The sequence below is a fragment of the Plenodomus lingam genome (assembly GCF_022343315.1).
Source record: "Plenodomus lingam strain CAN1 chromosome Unknown contig_19, whole genome shotgun sequence".
Lineage (NCBI taxonomy): Eukaryota > Fungi > Ascomycota > Dothideomycetes > Pleosporales > Leptosphaeriaceae > Plenodomus > Plenodomus lingam.
In genome coordinates, this window is record NW_027093936.1 from 1289575 (window position 1) to 1314119 (window position 24545).

The 24545-nt window shown below is 51.5% G+C and overlaps 9 protein-coding genes across 9 annotated transcripts; 6 read left to right on the forward strand and 3 right to left on the reverse strand.

The window, feature by feature from the left end:
* Nucleotides 1-468: 468 nt before the first annotated feature.
* On the forward strand, nucleotides 469-1362 carry IAQ61_004479 (uncharacterized protein; the record flags this gene model as incomplete). The annotated part of the gene is made up of 2 exons (XM_066096360.1): nucleotides 469-760; nucleotides 968-1362. The coding sequence occupies 2 exons, from the start codon at nucleotides 469-471 to the stop codon at nucleotides 1360-1362; spliced, it is 687 nt and encodes a 228-aa protein (XP_065953678.1).
* A 190-nt stretch (nucleotides 1363-1552) lies between these two features.
* On the forward strand, nucleotides 1553-2838 carry IAQ61_004480 (uncharacterized protein; the record flags this gene model as incomplete). Its single annotated transcript, XM_066096361.1, has 2 exons — nucleotides 1553-2174; nucleotides 2258-2838. The coding sequence occupies 2 exons, from the start codon at nucleotides 1553-1555 to the stop codon at nucleotides 2836-2838; spliced, it is 1203 nt and encodes a 400-aa protein (XP_065953679.1).
* A 932-nt stretch (nucleotides 2839-3770) lies between these two features.
* On the forward strand, nucleotides 3771-4628 carry IAQ61_004481 (uncharacterized protein; the record flags this gene model as incomplete). The annotated part of the gene is made up of 3 exons (XM_066096362.1): nucleotides 3771-3800; nucleotides 3869-4229; nucleotides 4342-4628. The coding sequence occupies 3 exons, from the start codon at nucleotides 3771-3773 to the stop codon at nucleotides 4626-4628; spliced, it is 678 nt and encodes a 225-aa protein (XP_065953680.1).
* Nucleotides 4629-4969: 341 nt separating this feature from the next.
* IAQ61_004482 (uncharacterized protein) lies at nucleotides 4970-7666 on the forward strand (the record flags this gene model as incomplete). Its single annotated transcript, XM_003839087.2, has 1 exon — nucleotides 4970-7666. One exon carries the CDS (start codon nucleotides 4970-4972, stop codon nucleotides 7664-7666), a length of 2697 nt encoding a protein of 898 aa, XP_003839135.2.
* A 1881-nt stretch (nucleotides 7667-9547) lies between these two features.
* On the reverse strand, nucleotides 9548-15220 carry IAQ61_004483 (uncharacterized protein). Its single transcript, XM_066096363.1, has 8 exons — nucleotides 13747-15220; nucleotides 13639-13683; nucleotides 13042-13572; nucleotides 12659-12991; nucleotides 12319-12600; nucleotides 11716-12269; nucleotides 11193-11665; nucleotides 9548-11142 (listed from the first exon to the last, which is right to left on the reverse strand). The coding sequence occupies exons 1-8, from the start codon at nucleotides 13847-13849 to the stop codon at nucleotides 10797-10799; spliced, it is 2667 nt and encodes an 888-aa protein (XP_065953681.1). The 5' UTR covers nucleotides 13850-15220; the 3' UTR covers nucleotides 9548-10796.
* A 535-nt stretch (nucleotides 15221-15755) lies between these two features.
* Nucleotides 15756-16130, forward strand: IAQ61_004484 (uncharacterized protein; the record flags this gene model as incomplete). Its single annotated transcript, XM_066096364.1, has 1 exon — nucleotides 15756-16130. The coding sequence occupies one exon, from the start codon at nucleotides 15756-15758 to the stop codon at nucleotides 16128-16130; it is 375 nt and encodes a 124-aa protein (XP_065953682.1).
* Nucleotides 16131-18644: 2514 nt separating this feature from the next.
* On the forward strand, nucleotides 18645-19849 carry IAQ61_004485 (uncharacterized protein; the record flags this gene model as incomplete). Its single annotated transcript, XM_066096365.1, has 4 exons — nucleotides 18645-18652; nucleotides 18718-18745; nucleotides 19049-19361; nucleotides 19482-19849. The coding sequence occupies 4 exons, from the start codon at nucleotides 18645-18647 to the stop codon at nucleotides 19847-19849; spliced, it is 717 nt and encodes a 238-aa protein (XP_065953683.1).
* Nucleotides 19850-20906: 1057 nt separating this feature from the next.
* On the reverse strand, nucleotides 20907-21368 carry LSM2 (U6 snRNA-associated Sm-like protein LSm2; the record flags this gene model as incomplete). Its single annotated transcript, XM_003839091.1, has 3 exons — nucleotides 20907-21041; nucleotides 21141-21288; nucleotides 21355-21368. The coding sequence occupies 3 exons, from the start codon at nucleotides 21366-21368 to the stop codon at nucleotides 20907-20909; spliced, it is 297 nt and encodes a 98-aa protein (XP_003839139.1).
* A 398-nt stretch (nucleotides 21369-21766) lies between these two features.
* Nucleotides 21767-24421, reverse strand: IAQ61_004487 (uncharacterized protein; the record flags this gene model as incomplete). The annotated part of the gene is made up of 1 exon (XM_003839092.1): nucleotides 21767-24421. One exon carries the CDS (start codon nucleotides 24419-24421, stop codon nucleotides 21767-21769), a length of 2655 nt encoding a protein of 884 aa, XP_003839140.1.
* Nucleotides 24422-24545: the final 124 nt, after the last annotated feature.

A 24545-nucleotide genomic window follows, 5' to 3' on the forward strand; every position in this document is an offset into this window, starting at 1 on the left:
TCGACTTGCTTCAAACTGTTCTAATATCACACTTCTTTGTTTCGGGGCGCATATCCTTTTTCATTGAGAGGTCAACCCGCTCGCTCATCAGGCCCAGTGGCGCTCGTCTTGCCCCGGGTACGGTACTTGCTCTTGACCCTAGCAATGATTGCGATGTACTACTCAGCGATCCTCCGCCATGCTGCGCCTTGGTCACCATCCCCCTCTTTCGTGCCCTCTCTATTCTCCGTTTGCCATCCATTGGCAGTGATCTGCTTCCTTCGTTTCAGATCTATGGTCTTTATGTGTACAGTAATTTCATGCCCATCAGTCACTATTTTGGGATTGCATGTCATGAGACTGCAGAGCCAAAGGCAATTTGCTTCACACCAATGTGATAACATGGCCTATATAACACGGTATTCTCAACGGTGATCAAATTGTCATTATCGTACTCTTCTCGTCAACTACCCCTTTTATTATTTCACGATGCGAGCCTCATGCCTCTTGTTGATATCCGCCAACGTTGTAGTCAACGCTTTCCCTAACATATGGGGTAGTGGATCTAGCGCTGCGGTAGAAGCAGACATTCCGAATTTGGGCCCAAATGTTATCATTGTCCGTCCGATTGATCCTACCAATTCTGAGCAGATCTCCAAAGCTGGGGAGAACCTTAGGAATATTTGCGGGTCTGAGCACGTCAGAGCTCATCAAACATCTGACGGGACTCCATCTTGGTTGGTCACTTTGAGCGACCGAGAGACACTTCAGTACCTTCCAGGTATGCACATTGAGTTGACAGTCTACGTAATAGTATACTAACAATTTTCGATCACTAGAGCACCCGTGGCTTCAGCTTGATGAGATCTCAAAGGAGACTTTCTCTGCATTCTCCAGGCGGCGCTCGAAGCGTGCCGGCATATTCCACGCGATGATCTGTTCTACAACATTGCTGCGAAGGACTACTACAATGACGAGGAGACTAAAGCGACTCGTGATTTCATCAACACCAAACTCACGAATCCCGATCAGGAGATCATCGAGTTTACTTATCCGGGAACTAGTCATGTTCTTGGCTGGGGTCATGTTCAATTGAGGGAAGCGGCTAAGAGCGAGCTGGAGGCATATGCTGGCATCGTATCACCTCTGGGGGAAGATGGTCCCGTTGACGATGAGCGAGCTGTCTCCGACAGTGGACTTGAAATTCCTCGTAATGCCCGGGCATCGAGGCTCTCGGGGATGATCCATTCTTCATACATGGCTGTCACTAGTCGTCTTGCCATCTTTAAACGTGCGATTACGTGGACAAAACAAGCACCCGCCAGTTGGGATTTGAACATGGTCAGTCAGCCAAAGTCAGTCATGTCGTCCAGCCCAACCTAAGAAACTGCGTATTGACCTTGTCCAGAGAGATGAAAGATGACCAAGTGAGCGATTTTGTGTACGACGACAATGCCGGAGTTGGAACCTGGGTTTATGACATTGACTCTGGGGCTGCGCTCAGAGTCATAAATGTGCGTTCTTTCATGACAATATATTCCTTTTCTTGAATGCTGACCCTCACTCCAGTCAGATGGCCAGTCGGAATTTGGAAACGTCGAAACACTGCAGACCCAGCCGTCCAAAGACCCAGCCGTCCAAGGACGCTGGTGAGGCTGAAGATTCAGATGGCAGCGACACATCGCACGGCACAAAGGTTTCCTCTAAAGCTGTGGGTCAAAAGTATGGTGTAGCCAAACGGGCGACTCTCGTCTCAGTTAAGATGAGGCCCGAAAGGTCTAGATCGACGGCAGACTTCATCAAGGCTATAGATGATGTGGTGAATCATCTAGCTGATGATGAGAGAGCCGACCGACGTTCGAAAACAGTGATCATCTCAAGTCTAGGATTCTCTCAGGCGGACCCCACACACACCGCTTTTTTGCGTCCCATCTTTGAAAGCCTGTTTGCGCTAGGTATACCGTTTGTTACATTTTCTGGTAATTTTGGAGATATTCTACCTGATATCAACAAACTACCCAAAACGCTGGTTGGGCCAGACATGCCCATCCTGATCGTGGGTGCTGTTGACGATCAACGCAAGAAAACCAGCTACTCTCAGGCGGGCAAAGACGAGGACATGATATATGCACCTGGAGGTACCGACGCTCGCAAGATTGAAGTACAATCGAGATTCAACAAAAACGAAGGTGAAGGTACTCCGGGCCAAGAGAGAGGCACATCGTTCGGTGAGTAGTGAAACTGGCCAATGATAAGAAAGACTAACGATCATCTTCAGCCGCCCCGATTGTAGCTGGTGTCATTGCTACATACTTCAACTATGACCCAAAGCCATGGGACGACTCAAAGACAGGAAAGCAACGTGTACAAGCAATTGAAGACTTCATTCGCAGCGACTCATCGAGCTGGGATGACTCAGGGCTAAGTCGGACTATATGGAACGGCGCCACTCGTGCTGACCACCAAAGCCCTGGAGCAAATGGTCAGTCAGTGCCTCCAGCGGGACCTACCAAAGCTCTTAGCATCATCGGCGAATATACACCCGAAGCCTCGACCTTCGACTGGCTTTTCTTTTCCATAGACTACGATACAGGTGCTGAGTGCCGTACCGACATAGCGACAGAGCCGAAGACGGTACCATTTTCTGATACTGGTATGACCTACCCAGGAGGAACATGGGATGTCGACCTTGCTGGAGAGAAGTGTGAATACAAGAATTCGGGAGACAACCCAGGCGCTCTGTTCTGTAATGGCAAGGAAATCGCTTGCTTCGACGAGGCGGGTGATTCCGAGCCGGACAAAGGAGAGTATGAGTGTGGTGGGAAGATGCGCCAGCCTGTCTTTATCTGCCCTTACTAGGTTGTTGATATATCTTCAGAATGTTCCTTGTTATGTTTTCATGGAAGTAAATATGGGTTTTGGGTTGTGAGCTTTATTTTGTTTTTCACAGTCGCTACAATTGCCCCCACGCACTGATCGCGTATAACATACATTCCTTGCCGCTTATGACTAAAGCAGCTTTTCTATGATGAAGCTCCTTAGTGACCGTTTTCATGCTTAACTTTAGTTGATCAAATTCCTTGATTGTGTCGCCCATGACTTCTCAAAAAAGACCAATTTATCTAATTACATTGTCTATATTATCTACCAAGTTGAGGTCTAATATGCATGGATTCTATCACTGGTGTATCTCGTACATTCTACTTCAGCACAGACTAGTATTTCTGATTATATTTCTGGTTAAGACGACGATGAAATTTCCTGAGTGGGCCTCTGTGAATGAGAAGTGGTGTTGAGCATGGATGAGATATCGGATTGTATGGCTTGAGTGTACACGGTGGCTAGATTCTTGGACAAAATGCGTATGCTTCTAACCTTGCATGAGGAGAAAAAGAGTGAACTTTTAGAGTTATTGAAAATGGTAGTCTGACCACACAGGTATCAAATGTTTTATGTCTTCGTAGCTCCAACATATAGCACTGGCCATCACGTGCTGGCCTATCATTCATCATTTTTTGAAATGGCAGTCCTGAACCCACTATAGCAGAGAAAGTTCCATTTGAAGTGGCCGCAGTATCTGAAAATACTATTCTAACAAATGGATACCATTGCGAGTGTTGTGCGATATCTACCATTCGAGCTCGATCCCGGCATCCTATACGAATAATCTATTCGTCAATGTCCACTCGCTCAGAACTGCCGATACATATCCATCGCAATACTATGCGGGTATGTCTAGTGTACCGCATGACTGCAAGCGGCATGTGTCTCACAGCATGCGACATCTTAAGATGTGGACATTTTCTTCATGGCCTATCGCCGTATTTCGTCGACTATCGGTCTACCAACATGCTTTCCTTTACCCTCCTAATGTTCCTGGCGACAGCAGCCCAGGCCCACTGTTAGTTCCACCACTGCTGAGACTAAGATTCTACTAATGCACTCAGATCGCTTCCCGAAACTTATTCTCAATGGAGTCGCCGAAGCTCAAGAATGGACTTCAATCCGCCAGACCAAGAACTATCAAACAAACTCTGGTGTAACGTCAGTGATAAGTGCGGACATGCGATGCTTTCAGAGCAAGCCAGGCACTGGAATTGCGATTGTTGCCGCTGGTGATACTTTAGGCTTTGTTGCTGAAACATCCATCTCGCACTTTGGCCCTGTCCAGTTCTACATGGCGAAAGTTCCGGGAAATTCAGATATCAACACATGGGAGGCAGAGGGTGACCTGTGGTTCAAAGCTGCGAGTATCAGTACAGTGGGGAGCCCATTGACTAGCAGTGGGAGCACATGGCCCGCCTACCGTATGTCTCCGTCAGATATCAAAATCTCCGGCGCAACGTTTATTGACACGTGAAGCAGAGAAGAAACGGGTTGAGTTTGTTATCCCCAAGGCTACGCCAAGCGGTAAATACCTTGTTCGTGTGGAGTCTATTGCATTGCATCAAGCATCGTCGGTTGGTGGTGCACAAATGTATCTCTCTTGCGCTCAAGTTCAGGTCACAGAGGGTGGGGATGGATCGCCAAAACCATTGGTAGCCTTTCCAGGGGCGTATAATGCGAATGGTTCAGTGTTGAGATGGTCGTACTATCCGATCCCGACCACTTACACAGCTCCTGGGCCGCCAGTATGGGATGGGAAATAAACGGCTCATTACCGTAGGTATAATTGCTGTAGATATAATCACCATACGTATGAAAGGCGTCTGGAAGGGCTACGATATAGTTTGGCTTGCAAGCAGATGTTTCTTCGTCAATGTAACTTACCTTGTCGACTTGACTGTATCTCGTTGCTGACGGAAGTTGACATTGTAGGATTTTGTCCAAAAATGGGTCAAAGATTGATCATCCACTGTAACACGTGACTGCGCGTCTTCTCTTGGCGCGACCTGCTTGCCACTGCCTTCAGTGCCTTGGTACCAGACAGCAACACCACCACCACCACCAACATCGTCGATGCGCCCCTCGTGACCTGTCTTTCCTTTTGATGTTCAGAAATCCAAGGGAGAATTGCGCTCTGCCTGAGACACTGCAATTGGTGCCCTCTACCGGCCGCGCCCCCTCGCCACCCCGCGTCTCGTCTTACGTCGCTGACATGGCTGTCAAAACTGCAATCCCTACAAATACATCCAAATCGAAGACAGCTACGCCACCCGCGAAAAAGAAAATTACACAAACAACGCTCGTTTCTTCGGACTGGGCCAAGAAGTCATCTGCAAATCATGGTCGGAGGCCGAAACCGCAAACGCCGGCAAATGGAAACATTATGGCCTTCTTCAAGAAGGCAGAAGATATCAACAATCGCATATTCCTCCAGGAACGTGGAAGCAATACGACCGTTGTGTTGGACGGGACAGAAGAGGATGTTGGCTGGAGCGATGATACTGATACTGGGCATTACATGGGTACCCCAGACAGTGGCGAGGAGCGATACAATGAGAATGGTGGCAGCCACAAGAAAAGGAAGACATATGAAGAACCTGTAACAACAGTATTGGCACAGTCCCCGCCTCTTCCACTGCCCGATGAGAGTGTTCCCTCGGACGGGTCAAAGGCTGTGGAGGTGCCTAAGCAAGCACCCAAAGCACGCAAGAAATCTGGACCCTTTATAGACGACTCTGACTCCGACTCCGACGCCTCTGAAGTCGAAGAATCAGTTGAGCAAATGCAAAATGTATTGGTCAGCATCAAATGTGAGGACGCACCCGAAAGCACAAGCCCTGGTAACGCAAACATCGACGTCGCTGGAACACCCATTGTTCATGTACCTCCACTGTTGAAGTCTGAGGGTACATCGCAATTTGGCGATGAAGACTTTGACGAATTTCAAGACCTTGAAGACGATGACTCACTTGAAGGCGAAGAATATGACGAGCGGCGTTGGATGAAGGCGCAAAGAGAACTGGAGATGCAGGAAGCTGGGTTTGAAGGTGATCCCGACAAGTTTGATGCGCCGCAATTGTTCCCTGACTCTGGAACCGATGTGGTCATGCTCAAAGAGCCAGCTCAAGATGCCGGCGATGCGCCCTCCTGCCCCATCTGTAGCAGCACCCTTTCCGGTCTTGCTGAGCGAGAGATATCCCAACATGTCAACGCTTGCTTGGATGGAAGTCCTCTACCGAAAACTCAAGCCAAGAATGAACGAGAGACAACCCCCACCACTACCAGTAAAGCCTTTAAACGGCCGATCCGGCCCGCTAAGCCGGCGCAGACAAATCCATTTCAGATCTCAACACTCAGCTCCGAGCCCAAGTCGGCGTTTTCGAAGTTGATGGCTGGTCATGCGGAAGATGCTGCTTGGGCAACTGCCGCTGCTGAGAACAACGCATCGCGAGGGAAGCCAGCCTTTCAGCGCACCTGCCCTTTCTATAAGATCATGCCTGGATTCTTCATCGCCGTTGATGCATTCCGTTATGGAGCAGTGAAGGGTCAGAACGCATATTTTCTGAGCCATTTCCACAGTGATCACTACATTGGGCTCACGTCTTCATGGGCTCACGGCCCCATCTACTGCAGCAAAGTCACTGGAAATCTTGTTCGACAGCAACTCCGTGTTGACCCAAAATGGGTCGTCGATCTCGACTTCGAGAAGAAGACAGAGGTACCCGGCACACAAGGCGTACATGTCACGATGATATCAGCAAATCATTGCCCGGGCAGTTCATTGTTCCTTTTTGAAAAGGAAACGGGACAAGGAAAGATGATGAAGCTTCAACGCGTGCTACATTGCGGTGACTTCCGCGCTTGCCAGGCACATATTGAACACCCACTGCTCAGACCTGACGTACTAGACGCGGTCAGTGGCAAAAATCGAAAGCAAAAGCTGGATGCTTGTTACCTTGACACGACCTATCTCAATCCCAAGTACGCTTTTCCACCACAGCAGCAGGTTATACAGGCTTGCGCAGACATGTGTGTCAGTCTCAACAAGGTAAATGCAGACGAATCAGACGGATGGGAGCAAATGAAGCGAGAGCGAGCTGGTCAAGGCATGGTCAAATTTGTGCGCAAAGACTCCAACATAAGAAACCCAGACGAGCCCAAAAGTCCCCAAAGAGGCCGTCTCCTCGTCATCGTAGGCACCTACAGCATTGGGAAAGAGCGAATATGCACTGGTATTGCCAAAGCTCTGAAGAGCAAGATCTACGCTCCTCCCAACAAACAACGAATCTGCAAGGCCCTCGAAGATCCGGAACTCGATGCCCTCCTAACAACAGATCCAAGAGATGCGCAGGTGCACATGACACCTCTTTTTGAGATCCGTGCCGAGACCCTTGACGACTATCTGCGTGACTATGCCGACACCTTCTCCCGCGCCGTCGGTTTTCGGCCCTCTGGCTGGAACTACCGCCCACCAAACAGTCGATTCACTGAATCCCCTGCCGTGCAAACAGTCCTGCACTCGCAGAATTGGAAAAGCAGCTTCTCTATGAAGGACCTTGCGCCACAACGAGGCAGCACCAGCCGTGCAAGCTGCTTTGGTGTGCCCTATAGTGAACACAGTAGTTTCAGGGAGCTTTCCATGTTTTGTTGTGCGCTTAGGATTGACAAAATCATTCCTACAGTCAATGTGGGGAGTGCGAAGAGTAGGGAAAAGATGAAGGCTTGGTGTGAGAGGTGGGCTGTGGACAAGAAGAAGAACGGGCTGTTCAAGCTGGGGAAAGATGGGGAAGGGTGGGTGTAGTGTATACTCAGATACATTAGCCAATTTCAGATGACCGTGCTAACGGAAACACCATATCTGGATCCCACTTTGGCTCAACTTCAACTCAAGCAGTGCTTTTTTCTTGCTATTTTAACGAAACATGGCTCGGATATACTATGTATCTCGTTCATTCTAGTATTCCCACTCTCCTCTTGGCCTGCACGAATACCTTCCGAGTCTCCCATTAGTCAGGTGTCCTGCCTTTGTATGTACTGTATCTTTTACCCTTTCTTTATTGACTGTGAGTTACTGCTTCTGCTTCGAGTCAAGCCATGTCAAGGTTGACCGCCAAACCTGTGCGATCGTTGCCCCCACCATTCGATACAAGGTGGGCTGATGATGCACCACGGTAGAGGCGACTGGACCCTGCCCTGACAATGAAAGATATCAATCCAGCAGAAAAAGTCTCGAGCAATACGAGTCGGCTCAGGTTGATTGAATCATGATAGACTACGCGGATGACTCGCATTTACACAGTATGCATAACGAAGCTGGGGTGAATATTCCGTGGCAATGGCCTCAAGAACGCAGGAACGGCTCGGAGACGATGTCCGGGAGGAGGGCACGCATACCACAACTCGATCTTTGTCTGGCAATGTGTACTGCCAGGGTAGGCGACGGGTGAAATGCGATGTGATGACATACCCTCTCATCCTCGACGAATCATTCACGCCGATAAGTGTTGGACACAATCGCATCCAGCTTCATCCTTTGTCCGCCTATATTAACCCACATCCCTGATACGGCAGCCAGGCGACACAGGTGCCCAACACAAAACATCCCACGCCCTGGCAGCGCAGCATTCGCCATACCTACCCCATTGCTTTGTAACCCTTAAATAAACGCAGCGCACCCCGAGGCACCCAGTAAAAGCGTACATGTACTGTTATACCGTTACATGCACTTGCCACCCCTACCTTCGCCATGGTACCCTCCCTCCCGCCCCCAATACTCTATTCACACGCAGGCCATCCGCCCTCGTCCCAACGTTCGGAACCCTCTTTCCGACCTGTCGTCGGAACCGCTTCCCCACAAGGATTTGCCATGCACGGAGTCCCGTCCGAGCTCGTATTTTATTCTTTTCACATGCTTCTCACGCTGGCTTGCTATCCCTTGATCGTTTGTTTCGCGTACGGTACCTCGGGATCGGGTAGGGGGGGAAATCCAAGGTTGTGGTCGACCTTGATGGTCGCTACTAGATATTACACCGAGCCGCTGTGCCCCGGGTAAACTTGACTCCTTTTCCTACAGTAGAGGTATGCGTAGGCGGATGAGACGGGGAAAGGGGAGGGGGCGTTGCATTGTGACGGGTGGTTTGCTCGTGCTCACACGAGCTGAGTGTCATTGCTGAGCTTGGAGGTGTTCGCAAGCCCGCCGTTGGTTGGGACACGGGTTGGCGAACGAGTTGATGAACAAAGTAGGATCTTGGCCATGCCACCTAACACGATGGGGTGTGGCTATCTGGCCTACTCTTACATGCTAGGGTGCGGAAAGTTCACCTTTGGGTACAGCGATAACCTGGACATGGCGTAGGCTGGGACTCGTTGGAGTAACGGTGCATTGGGGAGCAGATGGGGTATGCAGGGTCGGGATTGGCTTACGCAGCAGAGAAGAGGACAAGTCTTTTGGATGCGTGTTTCATGGCCATCGACTTGTTGGTCGGTCAAATAGCCATTTCCCATTGCTTAGAACATCATGGAGTAAGCAATGACATCGTTGTGATCGACATCACAGATTCTTAGCCCGGGTCGACGGATGCGCGAGCACAATATTGTCAGCGTCTGGCCTGGGTACTCTACGTTGATGCCCACGAGCCTGTTTCGTGAGTTAGGCAAACAGTCGATCTCTTTACACTTTTCAGGCTCGCAATGGTCCGAGTTTTATTGCTTGGTAATAATTATAGATGGTCAACAAGCATTATTTTTACACAGTGTTGTTGGCTATCTATGGCTATTTACACGCGCGTCCAATATTTACTCTGCTGTGGTATACACACAACCCGCTCAAATGGCAGTCAGTTTTCTTCGGCCCGAGTATGCCACTTGATGGACTACGAAGGCGCAATTGGTACATCGCCATGTAACGGAGCCTGTTTTTTTTTCTTCAAAAGCCCGTGTACTTCCGGGAATCCTGGGTGCGGTTGATAGACTGCAGTCATATGATGAGGCTGCGCAATCAAGTCTCTGTATGGCGTATTTTGAAACCCGTACAGAACATTACAGAGGTTCGCAGGATCCCTGTCTGTCACAAATGCAGTCTGGTGAGATGCAAGCGTGCCGTCGCATTTCATGGCCGGAAGCGAAGCAGGTCTAAAAAGTTCATCGGCTAGATTTGTCGCTAGGCGTTAATCGATTATCAAGGATGATCGTCAGGACTCTGCGCGATACGAGTCGGAGGCGGCCGCTCCCTTGTCATCACGAGCAAATGACATTTTGACCGAATAGGAAGGTCCTCCGGTATATCATAACCTGCAATTAATTTTGCAGACCACTGTGCGGAGTAGTTGGCTAGATGTCAATTCTAAGTTTTGAGCGTGCTGCATGGTTTCGCTAGTTTGGCTGGAAATGGCCCTCTTGCCACACTCTTGTACAATCGAGTCTTGTGCGTAGTTCGTTGCTGCGCGCCATGCACTCGTGGATCCTTCATATACCATCAAATGCGAGACGATGATCATCTCGTTGTGCTTGAGGAAATTGGGTTGCGTCATCCAAAGCTGCAACAAGCAGGGAACGCCTGTAGTAGCGAACATTGAGTTTGTTCCAATATGTGATCCGATGCGTCACGCAGCGCCAATCGTCCCACGAACATGCATTGCTGTGCGTGCGAAATGCATAAATGCTCTTGGGAGCACAATTCTCAACCGCATTGTAGCAGTTACCCGACATTCCAGTGACGTGATACTGCCAGGAATACAGGGGCCTGGTCAACGCTTTTGCCTTTGTCGCCGATGCATCGTAAAGTAAGAGCGCCACAACTGCAGAATTCCCCAGCCAATCGCCGAAGGTTCGTCAAATGAGATGCTCCATCATACAAGACCTCAAGCCACACCAAGCTTCTCGTGATCCTCCGGATCCTTGTTGTGGTTCAGGACTGTCGGAATATTCGAGGCTCAACGAGCTCGTTTGTACATGGACTGGTCGGCCATTGGGGAGTTTCCTTGATCCCATCTGCGTTTGAGACCATCTCCAAACGAGCTAGCCACGACTTCCTGCCACATTGTAGGCGTGACATAGGAAGCATTGGGTGTGGCATAGGTCGATGATGGCGGCATTTGACCTGAAGTTCCATGCATATTGTTCGATTGAGGAGACGCATTTGGTAATTGATAGCCAGATTGAGAGGCATCCTGAGACACCCGTAGATCGTAGTTGCCTGAAGGAGGGGGTCTTAGCGGCGGGGAGGACTGTGAAGACGCGCTGGTGGGGGGTGGCGTACCAAATGCTACATTCCATTGTCTTCCGAGCGTCAGTGAAATGGCAATACAACGATCCGACACCTGACTTACTCAAAGATACGCTGGGGGTTCCATTGCACATTGTCTGGCATTTGCATAACAGAGGCCGACTGGGGTGCGCGTTGACCAGATGCCATCATGACCAGAGACTGGGCTACGGGAGAGTCAGTCTTCGATTCGTGGCCGGATGCCGAAATCGGTGGAGTTATGGGATGGGCATGGTAGTTGATCTGACCTGGTTGTTCCAGCGGCGAGGGATGACTTGGGTGACGAGGGCGATAGGAGCCATGGTTGCTTAGCGGACTTGACTGAGGAGCGACCTGTGGGCTTCCAAATGGGAATGTCGGCTTCAATTCGAATGGCTTTGACACATCGGCAGAAAAGGCTTGACGAAGATTGTTGACTTGCTGTTGCATCTCAGGCATGGGGAAGGAAGGGGTGCATGTTTCCAAGATGCGCATATGGCGTACAAAGAAGTCCCTTGCTTCGTCGTTGATGTCTGGATCAGGACACGTTATAGCAACCTAGATTGTCAGTCTTTATCAATGCAGTTTGCTGTGTGGATTGGACATACCAGGTGCAACATGGTGCATGTCAAAATGGCATATATGTGAAAGCTGATGCCCCTCACCATACACAGCAGGCCGGGCATTCCGTACGTCTTTAAAATGGCTTCCTGTAGCTTGCAAAGGTTCTTGGCGGCCGAGTAGCAGGTAAGCATATGTTGTTTCCATATACCGTCATAAGAGTCTGAAACGGCATGAAGCTGCGGGCGGAAGTGCATGACTATGGCCAGGCAGTGATAACTGTGCAAGTTGGCGATTTGATGAGATGGTATCCAGGGCGCACTGCCATCCTGGGGATACACAATCTGCATGTCTTCTGGAACTTCTCGTAGCCAGAGCGAGAAGTCTGCATTGTGGGCCACAAAAGCAGGATCCAATGCCCAATCCGCCGTCTTCTTCCTCAATTTCCCAAACAACAACGCCGAACCGTAGACGTTCCTAGCAACGCGGGTGTATTGAACGAACTGGCGCGCGATTTGGAATTCGTCAGGGTCTTGTCCTGCAATCGGTCTCGGCATCTCGAGATCCACTGTCTCTGGATCAACCCCAAAGTCATATCGTCCTATACCAACGTGAGTGCAGATCCCTCGACAAACGAAATCACAACGTACCTTGAGGGCCTCCAATCATGGCCTCGAAGATCAAACACATTTGCCAGACCCTCGTCTTAGCTACGCAATCGTGTGCGGTGGAACCACAGTCCTTGCCCATTCGGTGGGTATCGTAGTGCTCGTGCAGTTCTAGATCCTTTGCCATGGCAACAAGACTGACAGTGGCCATCCAGGAGCGCCAGAAATAGCCTCGTTTCGGAGAGGCCTCGCGGGCTTTGAGGAGGAGGACCATTGCCTGCATCGTGCTTAAACGCGACACGTCTTTGAAACTTTCCTCGTGCTCTGAACTGGGTTAGTCAAAACAGTACATGCAGATAGATTCTAAGTCAAAGGTACTGACTTGTCGCCAACGCCAGCCACTTGCTCCCTTCTTCTACGTGGCCCAACATCAATGTAGAGCAAGCGAACATGGCTTCGAGCATGAGTGGCGATATAGAATCACGCGCATTCTGCCATTGTTGGTAGAAATAGGCCTTGTTGACGACGGGACAATAAGGGTGAATGTTGGTGAAGAAGTAGTCGAAATAGTGCAATGCGCGGTCTTCCGACGGCATCATCTCTGGAGGGATGCGGACGGTCTGGTCCATGTTGACGGAAGGCGGCAACTGCACCTCAAACTCCTCTTGCGCTGGCGTCTCAGCCAGTGCCTTCTTCATATTTGTAATGTACGGCGCTGTATGTGGGGTTAGTGGCACTCGTCTCGCCGATTGCGCAGATACTCACCGATGGCTGTGTGATCGATTTTGAGTTCACCGAGAGCATCGGATAGACTGGACACGGAATCGTTACGCCAATTCGGCTCGGATTCTGGTGGTGTCATGGTCATGGCAGGGGGAGGCGCTGATGACTGAGCATACGCCTGTTGCGGGGCATAGCTCATACTCTGCGGCACGACTTGGGGTTGCGACATGGACTGGTAGTGGACTGGTTCCTGTGGTTGGTGATCCCCGTATGGCGACGAATGGTACATGCCCTGTGCGGGTGAAGGCAGAGAGGATGTCATTTGGTGAGGCATTCCATGGGGCACGACGGCATGGCGCTGATAATCGTGCTGAGACTGCTCCTCTGGCGCGTACTCGAGAGGCTTGGGTTCCAGTTCAAAGGTTTGCGAGCCATTGAAATCCTTGTCGTAGCTGACCGTCGGTGGCACGCAGTTGAGTTTGAGGCGGATGCAGGCGGCGCAGGGCCATGCATTGGTTGTGGCAGCATCGCATTTGATCTTGCGCCGCCGACAGCCTTCACAAGCTCTCATCACTGCGCAGCATCAGCAAGTGGCCACCCATGGTGCAAAGGGGACGAGAGGGACCACCATGACATTACCTTTGAGACGCTTGTGTCTGTTGTGTTCGTCGACGAAGACATAATCTACACCGCATCAGCATCATGAGCAAGCTGAGAGTCTCGGCGAAGTCCGGCATAAGCACTCACTGCGCTGGTTCTCGCGCGGTGCCAGCGTTGGCGGCGCGAAAGTGAAGCTCTGCATCTGTGCCGTCTGGGGCAGCAGTGGCCGTCCAGAGGTCTCCGGGGGCATGCCGTCGTTGGTGTTTCTTTCTTCTCCAGGCTTTCTGGCTTTCTGGGGAGACAGTTACGGGTCCTGGGGGGCGATGGTCGCAAGCAGCGGGGTTGTTCGGCAGCCAGCCCGCTAAAAGCGTGAGGTTGTGTGCGATGGTCGGCGAACAGCCAATGAAAGCGGGGGAGGGGAAGGGGGGGGGGGGGCGGCGCGTGCGGTCCAGAATGCAAAAGGCTGCTGGCGGGATGAAGAAGTTTCGATGAGGAGGAAGAGGGGGGGGGGAGGGGGGGAAAGGGTGAAAGGACTAGAGGCTGGCGACTGCTTGATGGCTGCTGAAAGAGCCAAAAAAAAGAAAGAAAGAAAGAAAGAAAGTTGGATTCTCAGTATGTACTCGGTCGTAGTAGCAGTGGCAACAGTAACAGTAGTAGGAGGAGGTATTCAGGGCCGTAGGCGGGTGCGAAATCTCCGCAGTGCCGGGTGGGTGGGTTGCCCTACTGGGTTATACAAAAACGGGCAGATCAAGGCGCATAAGGGATTAGAGGGTGGAGACGACGTCTGTCATGTCGGGGGGACTTTTGCAAGCGCACAAGCAGCGGGCTCGCAGCGTGGCTCACGCGTGCGCACTTTGGTGGCGTCGTCGGGGAGGGAGGGGGAGGGGCTGGTTTGTGGTAGGGTATGTACTAGAGTAAGAGTATGGGCTCTCCTGAGTCCTGAGAGCTGAAAGAGCCTTGGAAGGGGGGGGAGGAGGACCAGGGCGGATCGTGGTTGTATGAAGGGGCAAGTTGGCAGCCAGTAGCCAGTAGGTTAGTCGATGCAACTTGCAACTTGCAGGAGCCAGGAGCCAGGAGCCGCAGGCACCAAGCCCAGTCTACGCACTCTGTGTAGGCACAAGCGCGTGAGAGCTCGTCTCCAAAGATGCAGCGGCGGGCAATGGGAACTACCGTGCTCGTGGGGGGGGCCCCTGGTGCTTGGTCGCAGGGGTGTGAAGTGGTGAAGGGGGGAGGGAGTGCTAAACTTGTCCAGGTAAGGCAACTTAGTTGTGTCGAACAAGCAACGGCGGGAAGCGTGTGGATGCTAGGTACAGTGCCTAGGGTTGGTATGGCCATTCACTACGAGAGCAGTATGTAGAGATGGCTTCTATTATTATAATATAGACTGCAGGGGCAAAAAAGAGGAAAGAAAAGAAAAAAAAAAACACCGCCCTGGCAGCTGGAAGGTGGTCGTCGCCTGTCGCACACACAACACCGCTCACCCAGCGCGTTCGAGGGCAGAAATCTTCAGCATAGAAGAGGCATCCAAAGTTTGCCAGTCATACCATCCCCCGAACGGGCGGCTGCGTTCGTTTGCATCGTTGGATCGTTGGATCGTTGGATCGCGGGAAGAGCAAGGCGGAGAGTCACAGCTGCCGCCCGTTGGGGAGGCATCGTAGACGCACAAGTACTCTACTCCTAGTCGCGCCCTGCCTCTCTGATAGGGCTGGATCAAAGGTCTCGATAACCCTTGCGCCCGCAGACAGCCGAATGGGCCGTGGTCGTGACCATGGTTCAGGCCAGGCCCATGGCCACTCGCGAGTCAGTCCTCTCAAGACTCTGTCCTTTGTCTTTCCCGTCTGGTCGATGCGGCCTGATGGGCCTGGTTACGATACGGTTACATGCTCTAGAGTACTCCAGCGTTGTAACTGGGTACAGTAATCTGTACTCTGATAGAGTGCTGTGCTGCCATCTATCGTACTTGGATCCAAACAGCTCAGCCGCCGTAGAAGCTTTGCTATCCCCTTTGGACAACCCTTCCCTACTCAGTACGGTGCTATACTGTACTACTGTATCTAGTACAGTATGTAGGGTGACAGCGCCCCCAGTGCCACCGGGCGGGTCTTCTAGAATGCCCCTCCCCCTTCCCTTCCAGAAACGCACGACAGTAGTCTCCCATGACGAATACGTACATAATAGGCACATTTTGTATTACCATGCTGGACATGGAATACGACGACACCAAGTCGTCAGGAGCAGGCTTGCCGAGGAGAAGAGCCAAGTGGCAAGCCTATTCTGGATCATCAGATCATCATTCTTGTACGTACACCTGTGACCTTGTTGGCACGATCTTCAGGAGCTCGTGGTCGACGCCTGCACACTTGACACAGCAGCCCGCCGCAGCGATTATCATCAGAGACGGCGGGAGCCGTTCAATGTCTGCTGCCCGTGCCTTGGTATCGTGCCCGCCCTTACCCACCACCACCGGCACCACCTCCATGTCCACAGATTCGACCTCCGCTCACAAACGCCAACGGCCGGGTTGGGCATGAAGAGGAATCCCGTCATCTGCCGTGCACCTGCATCGCTGAATCGCTGAGCGTGTGCTAGCACGATACCTCGGCGAATTGATTCGTACAGACGCCTAGTTGGCTGCAAGCGTGTGCCAGGTTTCCCACAACAGACGCATCACCTTCAGCAGAACGCGCATGAAACAATATTACTCCAAATGGCCACATGCTGCCCGTCTGCCACTATCTATGCCACTATCTACCTCGAAATGACCTTCTCGTCGTGTCGCACAGACAGGGAGCGAGGCATCGCATGAAGCGAACACGAGGCAGAACATTACCTTACATCCACCGCGCTATCTACCGGCTGCAAAGAAGAGCGGCAGAGGAGTAGGGCTTCCCGGGATTTTTTTTTCCTCTTGCCGATTATACTGTAGCTATTCTGTACGGCTGGCCATTCATCGGCACCGGGGAAGCATGATTGCAGTGGGCGACGACAATGGCGTGCGATTTGCACATTGGAACACTGCGATATACAGTATGGCATCCTGCACCTAGAGCGAGTCAGGCTTGGTGGGGATAGGCTGTCAAAGCACCTGAGTCTGCGGGCTACCGCCGTGGAGAACTGGCCTACTCTCTGAGCGTGTCAAAGAGAGACAATGGAGATGGGAAATGCTAATTGTCCTCGCCACAATAGACTAATCGTCCTCGCCCTAAGCACTTAGCGCCAGATACCCCGGCCGCCTAGCAAATTAGTAGCAAGCTAAGGTAGCACTAACTGTATCGTGCTTTTAAAACGTAAATATCTAGTAAGGAAAAATTCTATAGATAAAAAAATTAAGCGAGCGGTAGTAGGATTATAGCAGATAACTATCTTAGTAGTTAGTGGCGAGTTAAGTAGGCAGAGGATAAGTATTACTTATATTCACCTACTAGTTTCTAACCTGTACGTGATGGCGTGGTACTAACAGGCGACGCGTTTAGCTAAAATAGGTGCTGAACTCTAGAGCGTGTTTAAGATATCGTGATATTTTTTGTGGTATTAAGCTCTATAGAAAATTTTTACCCCCTAGTCTAGTCCTATTTAGGAACCTGCTAGTCTTATCTAACCTATTTAGGTTATAGCTAGTCCTATCTAAGTTAGATTTAGTCCGTGCATTTAGAGTAGAATACTAAAACTTCTAACTGTAACCCTTACCTCTACCCTCCACCTCTACCGCAACCCTTACCTCTACTATAACCCTTACCTCGCCCATCGCAGCCACTAATAGCTTAACCTTAATATTAGTAGTTAGGTTAATATAATCACGTGGTATATCCTTCACTCCCACCCTAGGTTTGCTGGCGAAAGCCGCAACTTCACCGCTGGCAACAGCCGTAAAGCGAATTGGGTAGGTATTGTATCTCCTTGTATCATAGAAAATTACATTCAACGCCGAGACGGAGTACTTGGGCGATTACCCCTTGGCGCTTCCCTATTAGGAAGGGCGAGGACGATTAGTCTATTGTGGCGAGGACAATTAGCACTTCCCAATGGAGATGGATGGTGGTGCTGGTGCAAGACATGACCGGCTGCTCCCGCCTGATTCGCATAGTGGAATCCTCGCAGCGGCATATGGCGAATCAAGTTACAATGGCTCTGACTACAGCGGACCCGAATCCTTAGTATTGGGTCGTGGGTCGTCTTCGGCAACGCCGCTTGTTCCTGAATATGTGCGGGAGAACGAAAGCGATGGCAATGATTAGCGCTATTTTCCTTCATGGTTCCAGTTATGTTGCCAGTGTCGTATCGAGGAAGATTCGGTGCAGTCCCCTACGGTAACGCCAACACCTGTCAGTGGCTGGGTTGCATGCAAAGGAAGGCTCGGCAACGCCTGGTACACTTCCAAGGCTTCCCTGCGCGACCATGCCATACTAGTAGTTACTCTTCATAGTCTACAGGGCAGCCTCGCACGTGTTACTAACAGTTGAGGCGGGATTTAGTGTTTAACAGGCTCTCGAGCGCAGTACTGTGTAGAGTACCACGATATGTAGGTACTATGGTAGACATGGCACGGAGACGACCGTCTCACACAAGCGCGGTACAGCAGAATAGGGTTGGACGGAGAACGCATTTAAGATGGGCGGATGACTTGCAGGACCACGAGGAGCCTCTGGTGATACTTGGGCGGGACCCAGCAACAACAGCAAGGATGCGGGATGCGCGTACAAGACAAGAGTGGTTTGCACGGTGCAGTGCAGTGCAGCCAAACGACAAACCCCACACGGCAGCGGGCATCCTTGCAGGCGGCTAAACTGTCGGGCGATTATTAGTACAGCAATTGCTAACAGAGCCTGGAGTTGGCCGGCCCATTCGCCCCTCCTCGCCCCCACCCCTCATCCCAGGCGTTACAAGGTGACGATGAGCTGGGCAGAGATGTCTATCGAACATGACGATGACACCCCTCTTGGTGGGGTGAGCTGCTTTGTTTCAACTGAGTCGTGGGGGAGGGGACGGAGGAGGAACTTTGTTTCTGATTGAAAGTTGAACGCTGTGTGTGATTGTCGCTGCCCTGAATGAGTTGGTAAGTGCTGCGCAGAATGGAGTGAGAGATGAGTTGATGGAGGGAGCATGCTTAACAGGATCCAGCCAGGGTAGTCTATTGGTGACCAGGAAAGTCAGAGTAGTACATTGCTCTAGTACTGTGTGTACTCTAGTACCGTGAATACTGTTGTACTGTTAGGAGTGGGTAGGCATGTAGTCTAGAAGGGCCCAGGGGTGTGAACGGACGGACGGATGAACGGAACGGATGCAGGTGGAAGAGACTTTTTCTCCCTGACTAAGCCACCGAGAAGCCCTTGGGTAACGCCGGTATGGTAGATACAGTACAATACAGTACAGTTTGCCAAGCGCCTAGACCGAACCCCACCATGCCCAGGTAGGTATGCCATGATATGATGCCAACCACTCGAGAAATCAGGACCAGCATCCTTCACCGATTTCCTGTCCTGAAAGCTACCAGACCACGCCGTACAAACGCGAACTACTCCAGATGGAGCTCGACAAAGATAATGCCAACCCCACCATCCTCAACCCGTCTGACCTGCCCTCGCGCCGCCGTGAGTCGACGGGCAGGCGGCAGCAAAGTGGCGGGGCTGGCTTCATTACCGACCTGATACCGCGTTACAGCCCCTTCAGCGACCCCTTTGATGCCCCGGTTTCAGCGACCGACTCGGACAACGACGATGATGACGACGAGACCTCCGAGGCCATTGACGAGCAGGAGATTTACGGTATGGCCAACTTGTTCTCCTCTCTCTCTCTCTCTCTCTCTCTCTCTCTCTTTGCTCTCTTCAATTCGCCTACCTCATGCCTGTGTCTTCTTAAACTAACCCGCCACCTTATGCCCCCAGACCTCATCTCCACCATCTGCGATCCCGAACACCCCCTCTCGCTCGGCTCGCTCTCGGTCGTCAACTTACCTGACATCCGCATCTTGCCCCCCACCTCGCCGCTATCTGCCATCAGCACTGTCCTGGTCGAGATCACACCGACCATTACCCATTGCTCACTGGCCACCGTCATCGGCCTAGGCGTGCGTGTTCGTCTTGAGCAGGCTCTCCCTCCGCGCTTCCGTGTCGATGTGCGCATCAAAAAGGGCACCCACAGCACAGATGAACAGGTCAACAAGCAGCTTGGCGACAAGGAACGCGTTGCCGCTGCCCTCGAGAATGGTACCTTGATGAACGTGCTCAAGAAGATGCTTGCCACTTGTGAATGATGCCCGCACGGTCAAAGACAAATTTCAAAACGCTGTGATTCGTGTCCATCCCATAGGTCCTACTCCACATCGATGTCTCAGCCTATGGGTTTGGTCCCTTATATTATCCAAACAACGCTCTTCCGACGTCTAGACTTGAAGTCGGCGGAGATGGAACATATCCTCCATCCATCGAGATGCCGCGAACATCGGAAAGCAGATATATTGCAACAGCACGGCAGTGTTTCTAAAATGATAACGCGGGAGAAGATGGTAAAGGAGAACAAGAGAATCTCTACCATACTTACTAAAGTAGTTTGCACCCACCAGGGAATGTTTAATGGGAAGTAGCAAGAGAGAATCCCCGAGGTATTGGCAGCAAGCTGAATATTCGACGTCTCGCTGTTCTGAAGACTGTAGTTCCGATCGACTGTATCAGCCGAGACAGATGTTGTCTACTATGTGCGTACCAATACGTCCTTTTATGCTGATTTGTTGATGGTGTTGTATACCACCACTCTGGTATGATGGTAGTTGTAAACAAGTCGTAGAGAGGCGGCATCTGTGTCGGAAGAAAACTTCCCAATAGAACCGAATGAAAGCACATGCCGAGCCGCCAACCATCCCAAAGTCGTGAATGTATGCCTTGAAAATAGCGTCATGGATGCCGTAACTTTTCTCAGAGAGTGCGGCGCACTAAGAGAGAATGATCTTCTGGGCGTGTTTAGTATGTAGTTGGTAGTTGGGAGAGCTTCACATGTGGGACAAGATTTGTATATCGCATTAAGCAGAGATGTCTGAAACAGCCGATTGTTCTTGACTGGTATCGAGCCTCCATCTCCATTCGCGGTCTCTGGGTATCGTGTGTGTGATGGTCGTATTCAAGCGTCAAGTCCTCCACGTGTTTGCTACCACATACTGCGCGTTCATTGCCAGCGCGCGGTGCGTACACTCCTTCAAGACATCTGTGGTGTCGTGCGACCTTTCTCTCTTTCCTTCATGCCACTTTTGTAGCTATACCCATCCCCTCACCTTGCAGCCCAAAAGAAAATCTCCATAAGCCAGACAGACCGACCCCTCACTTCGCCTTGTTCTTCGCCGCCTCGGCCTCCCGCCTCGTTGCGTCCTCCAACAACGCCGTGTCCACCGCGCCAGAGGGTAAATGTACGTATCGGACGACCGAGCCGCGGATGAACATGTCCTTGGTTGAGCACTACATTTCGTCTCTTTAGCCCATCTACTCTTCTCAAAACACGCGCAGAATCCATGAGAAGGGAAAGTGGGTACAGTGGGGGCGAGGGAGAGGACGCACCAGATGCGGCCAGCGCATCTCATCTACAGCCTCCGCATTGTCCAGCTTGATGTTCAGATACTGGTCTACGCTCTTCAATGTACCGCGGATTTGGACTTCGTTTTTCAGTTCGACGGTGATTTCGTGCTCGACGAGCGTTTTGAAGAAACTGTGTGTAGGAGGGTGATGTTAGGCGTATGCTCCCTTTGTTCACTTGCGGCAAGGTGGTGCGAACCTGAAGAACAGCATGATTATTGCTGAGATGGAGTAAACGGAAGGAAGAGAAGAGGAAGGCCGTTATTGGTACTGATGGATTGCGCTGCACAAGGTGTGTGATGTCGGGAGTTGGGGAACGTTAGTGGGTGCTTGGACCGCGTGGGGTTCGCGCGCCTGTTCTGGACCGTGGCCTCACGTGAAGTGCCCCTTCACCACCCGTAGCTGCGATCCCTTGGAGGTAGCCGTGAGATGAGACGTAGTGCACGTCACATAAGCGAAGGCCATGCTTACTGACTATGTCATGTTTGCAAGTGAGCTGCGAACACTCCAACATGCTACTTGGTATAAAGGTATCTCTGGAAGTCTACTATGCCAGCCAATATCAATCCAATTTCAGAAGGAACCTACCACCGAGTGCTTATGCCGCCCTTTCAGTGCTTCCTCGCCCACCCTGTGAGCGTCCTCCATCCAGCACCTCCCTGAGCACCCTCCTCTAGAACCTGAACAACACCCTCCAGAAGCTTCTCTTCTTCTTTGCCCATCTCTAGCTGCAGCTTCAACAGCCACCTCTCCCACGTCCAACTACCTACGATACCTGTCATCATCGCTGCATCCATTGTGCTGCCATATACTGGCGCAGTGTCAAGTTCGATCGATCCGTCATCAGTAATTCTCCTCTCCTGAATATTTGGCTCAGCGCCCACGGCAAGGTTCTCTTTCCAATTCGCCGCTGTCTTGCCCATAGGCAGAATAATCCACGCCCTTTGTACCTTCTTGAAGCCAGCCTTTGAGAGACGAGGCAGAAAGGTCTTTGTGGCTTGCGCATCATAGCCCCTGGTCTTCAGATTGAAGCCAAACTCAACGCCCATGGCCTGGGCGTTGCGACCAGCGTGAACCATATCAGCGTCCATGAGAGAGAAATCCAAGATGCCACCGGACTTAAGGCACCTGTTACACTCCTTGAGGCAGAGATCATACTCATCTGAGGAGCGACCTACGGGCTTGCGAGTCTTCAAGAGCTCATGAAGTGTCCGCGCGGAGATGACGTCGAAGTGGTTGGAGGGAAAGGGAAGAGTCCACAGGTTGGGAACTGCAAGGTTCTTGTGATTGTCTGGCCCTGCGACATTGGTTGACAAGTTGCTGCCCGCGGTGTAGACGGTAGTCACTGTAGCGTTGGGATAATCATATGCAACATCCCAGGCCCAGTCATTCGTAGGCACGCCGCCGACGTCAAGGATGCGTGGTGTATCGGCACGCGCAACACATCGTGCAGCGGGTTTGCTTAATAGCTTTCCACCGTTGAGTTTTTTCTGTGCTTGCAGTACCCAGTGAATCGGAAGCATTTGGTCGAGCGCCTGGCGCTCCATCTGTGCACGCGCAATCCTCTCCTTAAGTACGGTTGGGTCATTGACGAAGAATTCGGACACAGGACGCGGTGGCGCCGGGCGTTCCGGCTGATTAAGCTCGAACTTACCAAGGAGTTGATTGCGGTGTGCAAGAGGACTGCATCGGCGCTGTACGTGCATTGCCTCAGCGCGAGTCTGACGGTGGATGAAGGTGTCCTTCTTCTGAGACCGGGAACGGAGATACTCAAGGCCTTGAACGTAGGTCATTATCTGCTTTGGTGCCGACTCGTCGTGGGCTGGCGACTTGTTTGGTTCTTCGGCGAACTTGACAGACTTCTTGACGGCAAGCTTTTCGAGTGAGTTTCCGCGGCTGTGAGTGCCACCGGAAAGCCTGGGCGAGCTCACGTTCTTCATAGTACGTAGAGCGGCCTGTAGCTCATCCTGCTCTTCCAACCAGCGGCCTGTCATCTCGAGGTTGACGCATGACACTTTCTCAAGCTCGGCGTTGTAATTCTCGTTGTATTGGAAAATGGTTTTGCTTGGCTTGATTTCCCTGATTTCAACATTCTCTTCCACGGGACTGAGGATAACGGGTCGTGCCGTCGCCAGAGGCTCGTCGAAGCCATCGAGAGTCGATCCTGCTAGCGTAGACAATCGTTGTGGTATTTTTGGAACTGGTTCTGACGAAACCTCCTTGCGGTTGTCCCATGGGAGATTGTAGAAATTTTCGGCTGTTGAGGTGTTTGGTATTGAATCTTCCCTTTTAGACATGCTCCAAGTGTGACGGGCATTCGATTGGAGTGAGGAGAAAAACCCTCCTGGAGATGGAATGGAAAGGATCGAAACAGGGGTGCTGCCAGAAGATCCGTTTCCGAAGACGGCCGTTGGAATCTGGAGCTGGAGATTCGGGCGGGGCAACTCTTGCATCTCCCCTCTTCTATCAGCAACTGGCTGTGTCTGTAGCTCGTCTTGTTCCGTGCAAGGCGAATTACCCAGATGTTGAAGCGTTTCCATGGCCTGCATGTCAAGCTGCATTGGTCCCCAAGAATCGATGCTCGAGAAGGATCCGCGTCGCCGCAATACATCGGGAGTTGCCGGACAACTGAGTTTGTCCATCTCTTCTGATGTTAGACTACCGTCCAAGGATGGTGCTGCGGACCGTTCAGGCACCTGCAGGTTGTGTGAATCAATCATCTCAAGAAAGCGACGGGACGGGGTTAGTAAAGGCGTAGTAGTGACGGGTACCGCAGATGTCGCACTCTTTAGCTTCTCGATCGTAGGCCAAGCTGAAGGTGATGGAATAACAATTGACGGATAATGGGCTCTCCTCGGTCGGGTGGCAAACTTCTTAACAGACGCTGAAGCATGAAGAGGTACTTCTGCTTCGTCTTCGGACATGTCGTATAATGAATCGAAGTCACTATCTGTGCGACTAGCCCTTTGCGACATGGGACCAGTCGCTGACTGCACAGGGAAGCCGGGTGAGACGTGGGCCGTCATGTCGAATAAGCGTGCTTTCGGTGTCGGGAAGTCGTCCATATTCTCTGAGGACATTGAGTTGGAAAGATCTGTGGAAGTAGAGGAATAGTGTGGTGCGAAGTAGTAGGCGGCGATGGTGTCGTCGTCGTCATCAGTGACATTAAGCGCTGGTCTCTGAACCAGCGGAGACGCAGCATAGCGGGGGTTTACCATGCCAAGTGCTGCAGATTGGTGTCCTGCAGTATGAAGTAACTCTGGCATAATGGTATATTGAGCTGAGGTGAGCACAGCCCTATGCTATTATTACTAAGAGTATTTTAAAATCCGAGGTGTTGGGGATGCGGCGTGGTAGTCTGATCTGAACGCAGATGTATACAGGGTAGTG

What these genes read in the sequence shown, in the direction of transcription:
- IAQ61_004483 (XM_066096363.1), bottom strand. Translation starts at nt 13,849, where the DNA reads ATGCCCCCGGAGACCTCTGGACGGCCACTGCTGCCCCAGACGGCACAG. An exon ending in ACCGCGCGAGAACCAGCGCA is followed by an intron (nt 13,684 to 13,746) that starts GTGAGTGCTTAT and finishes GATGCGGTGTAG; the next exon opens with ATTATGTCTTCGTCGACGAA. An exon ending in AACCCCCAGCGTATCTTTGA is followed by an intron (nt 11,143 to 11,192) that starts GTAAGTCAGGTG and finishes GACGCTCGGAAG; the next exon opens with ACAATGGAATGTAGCATTTG.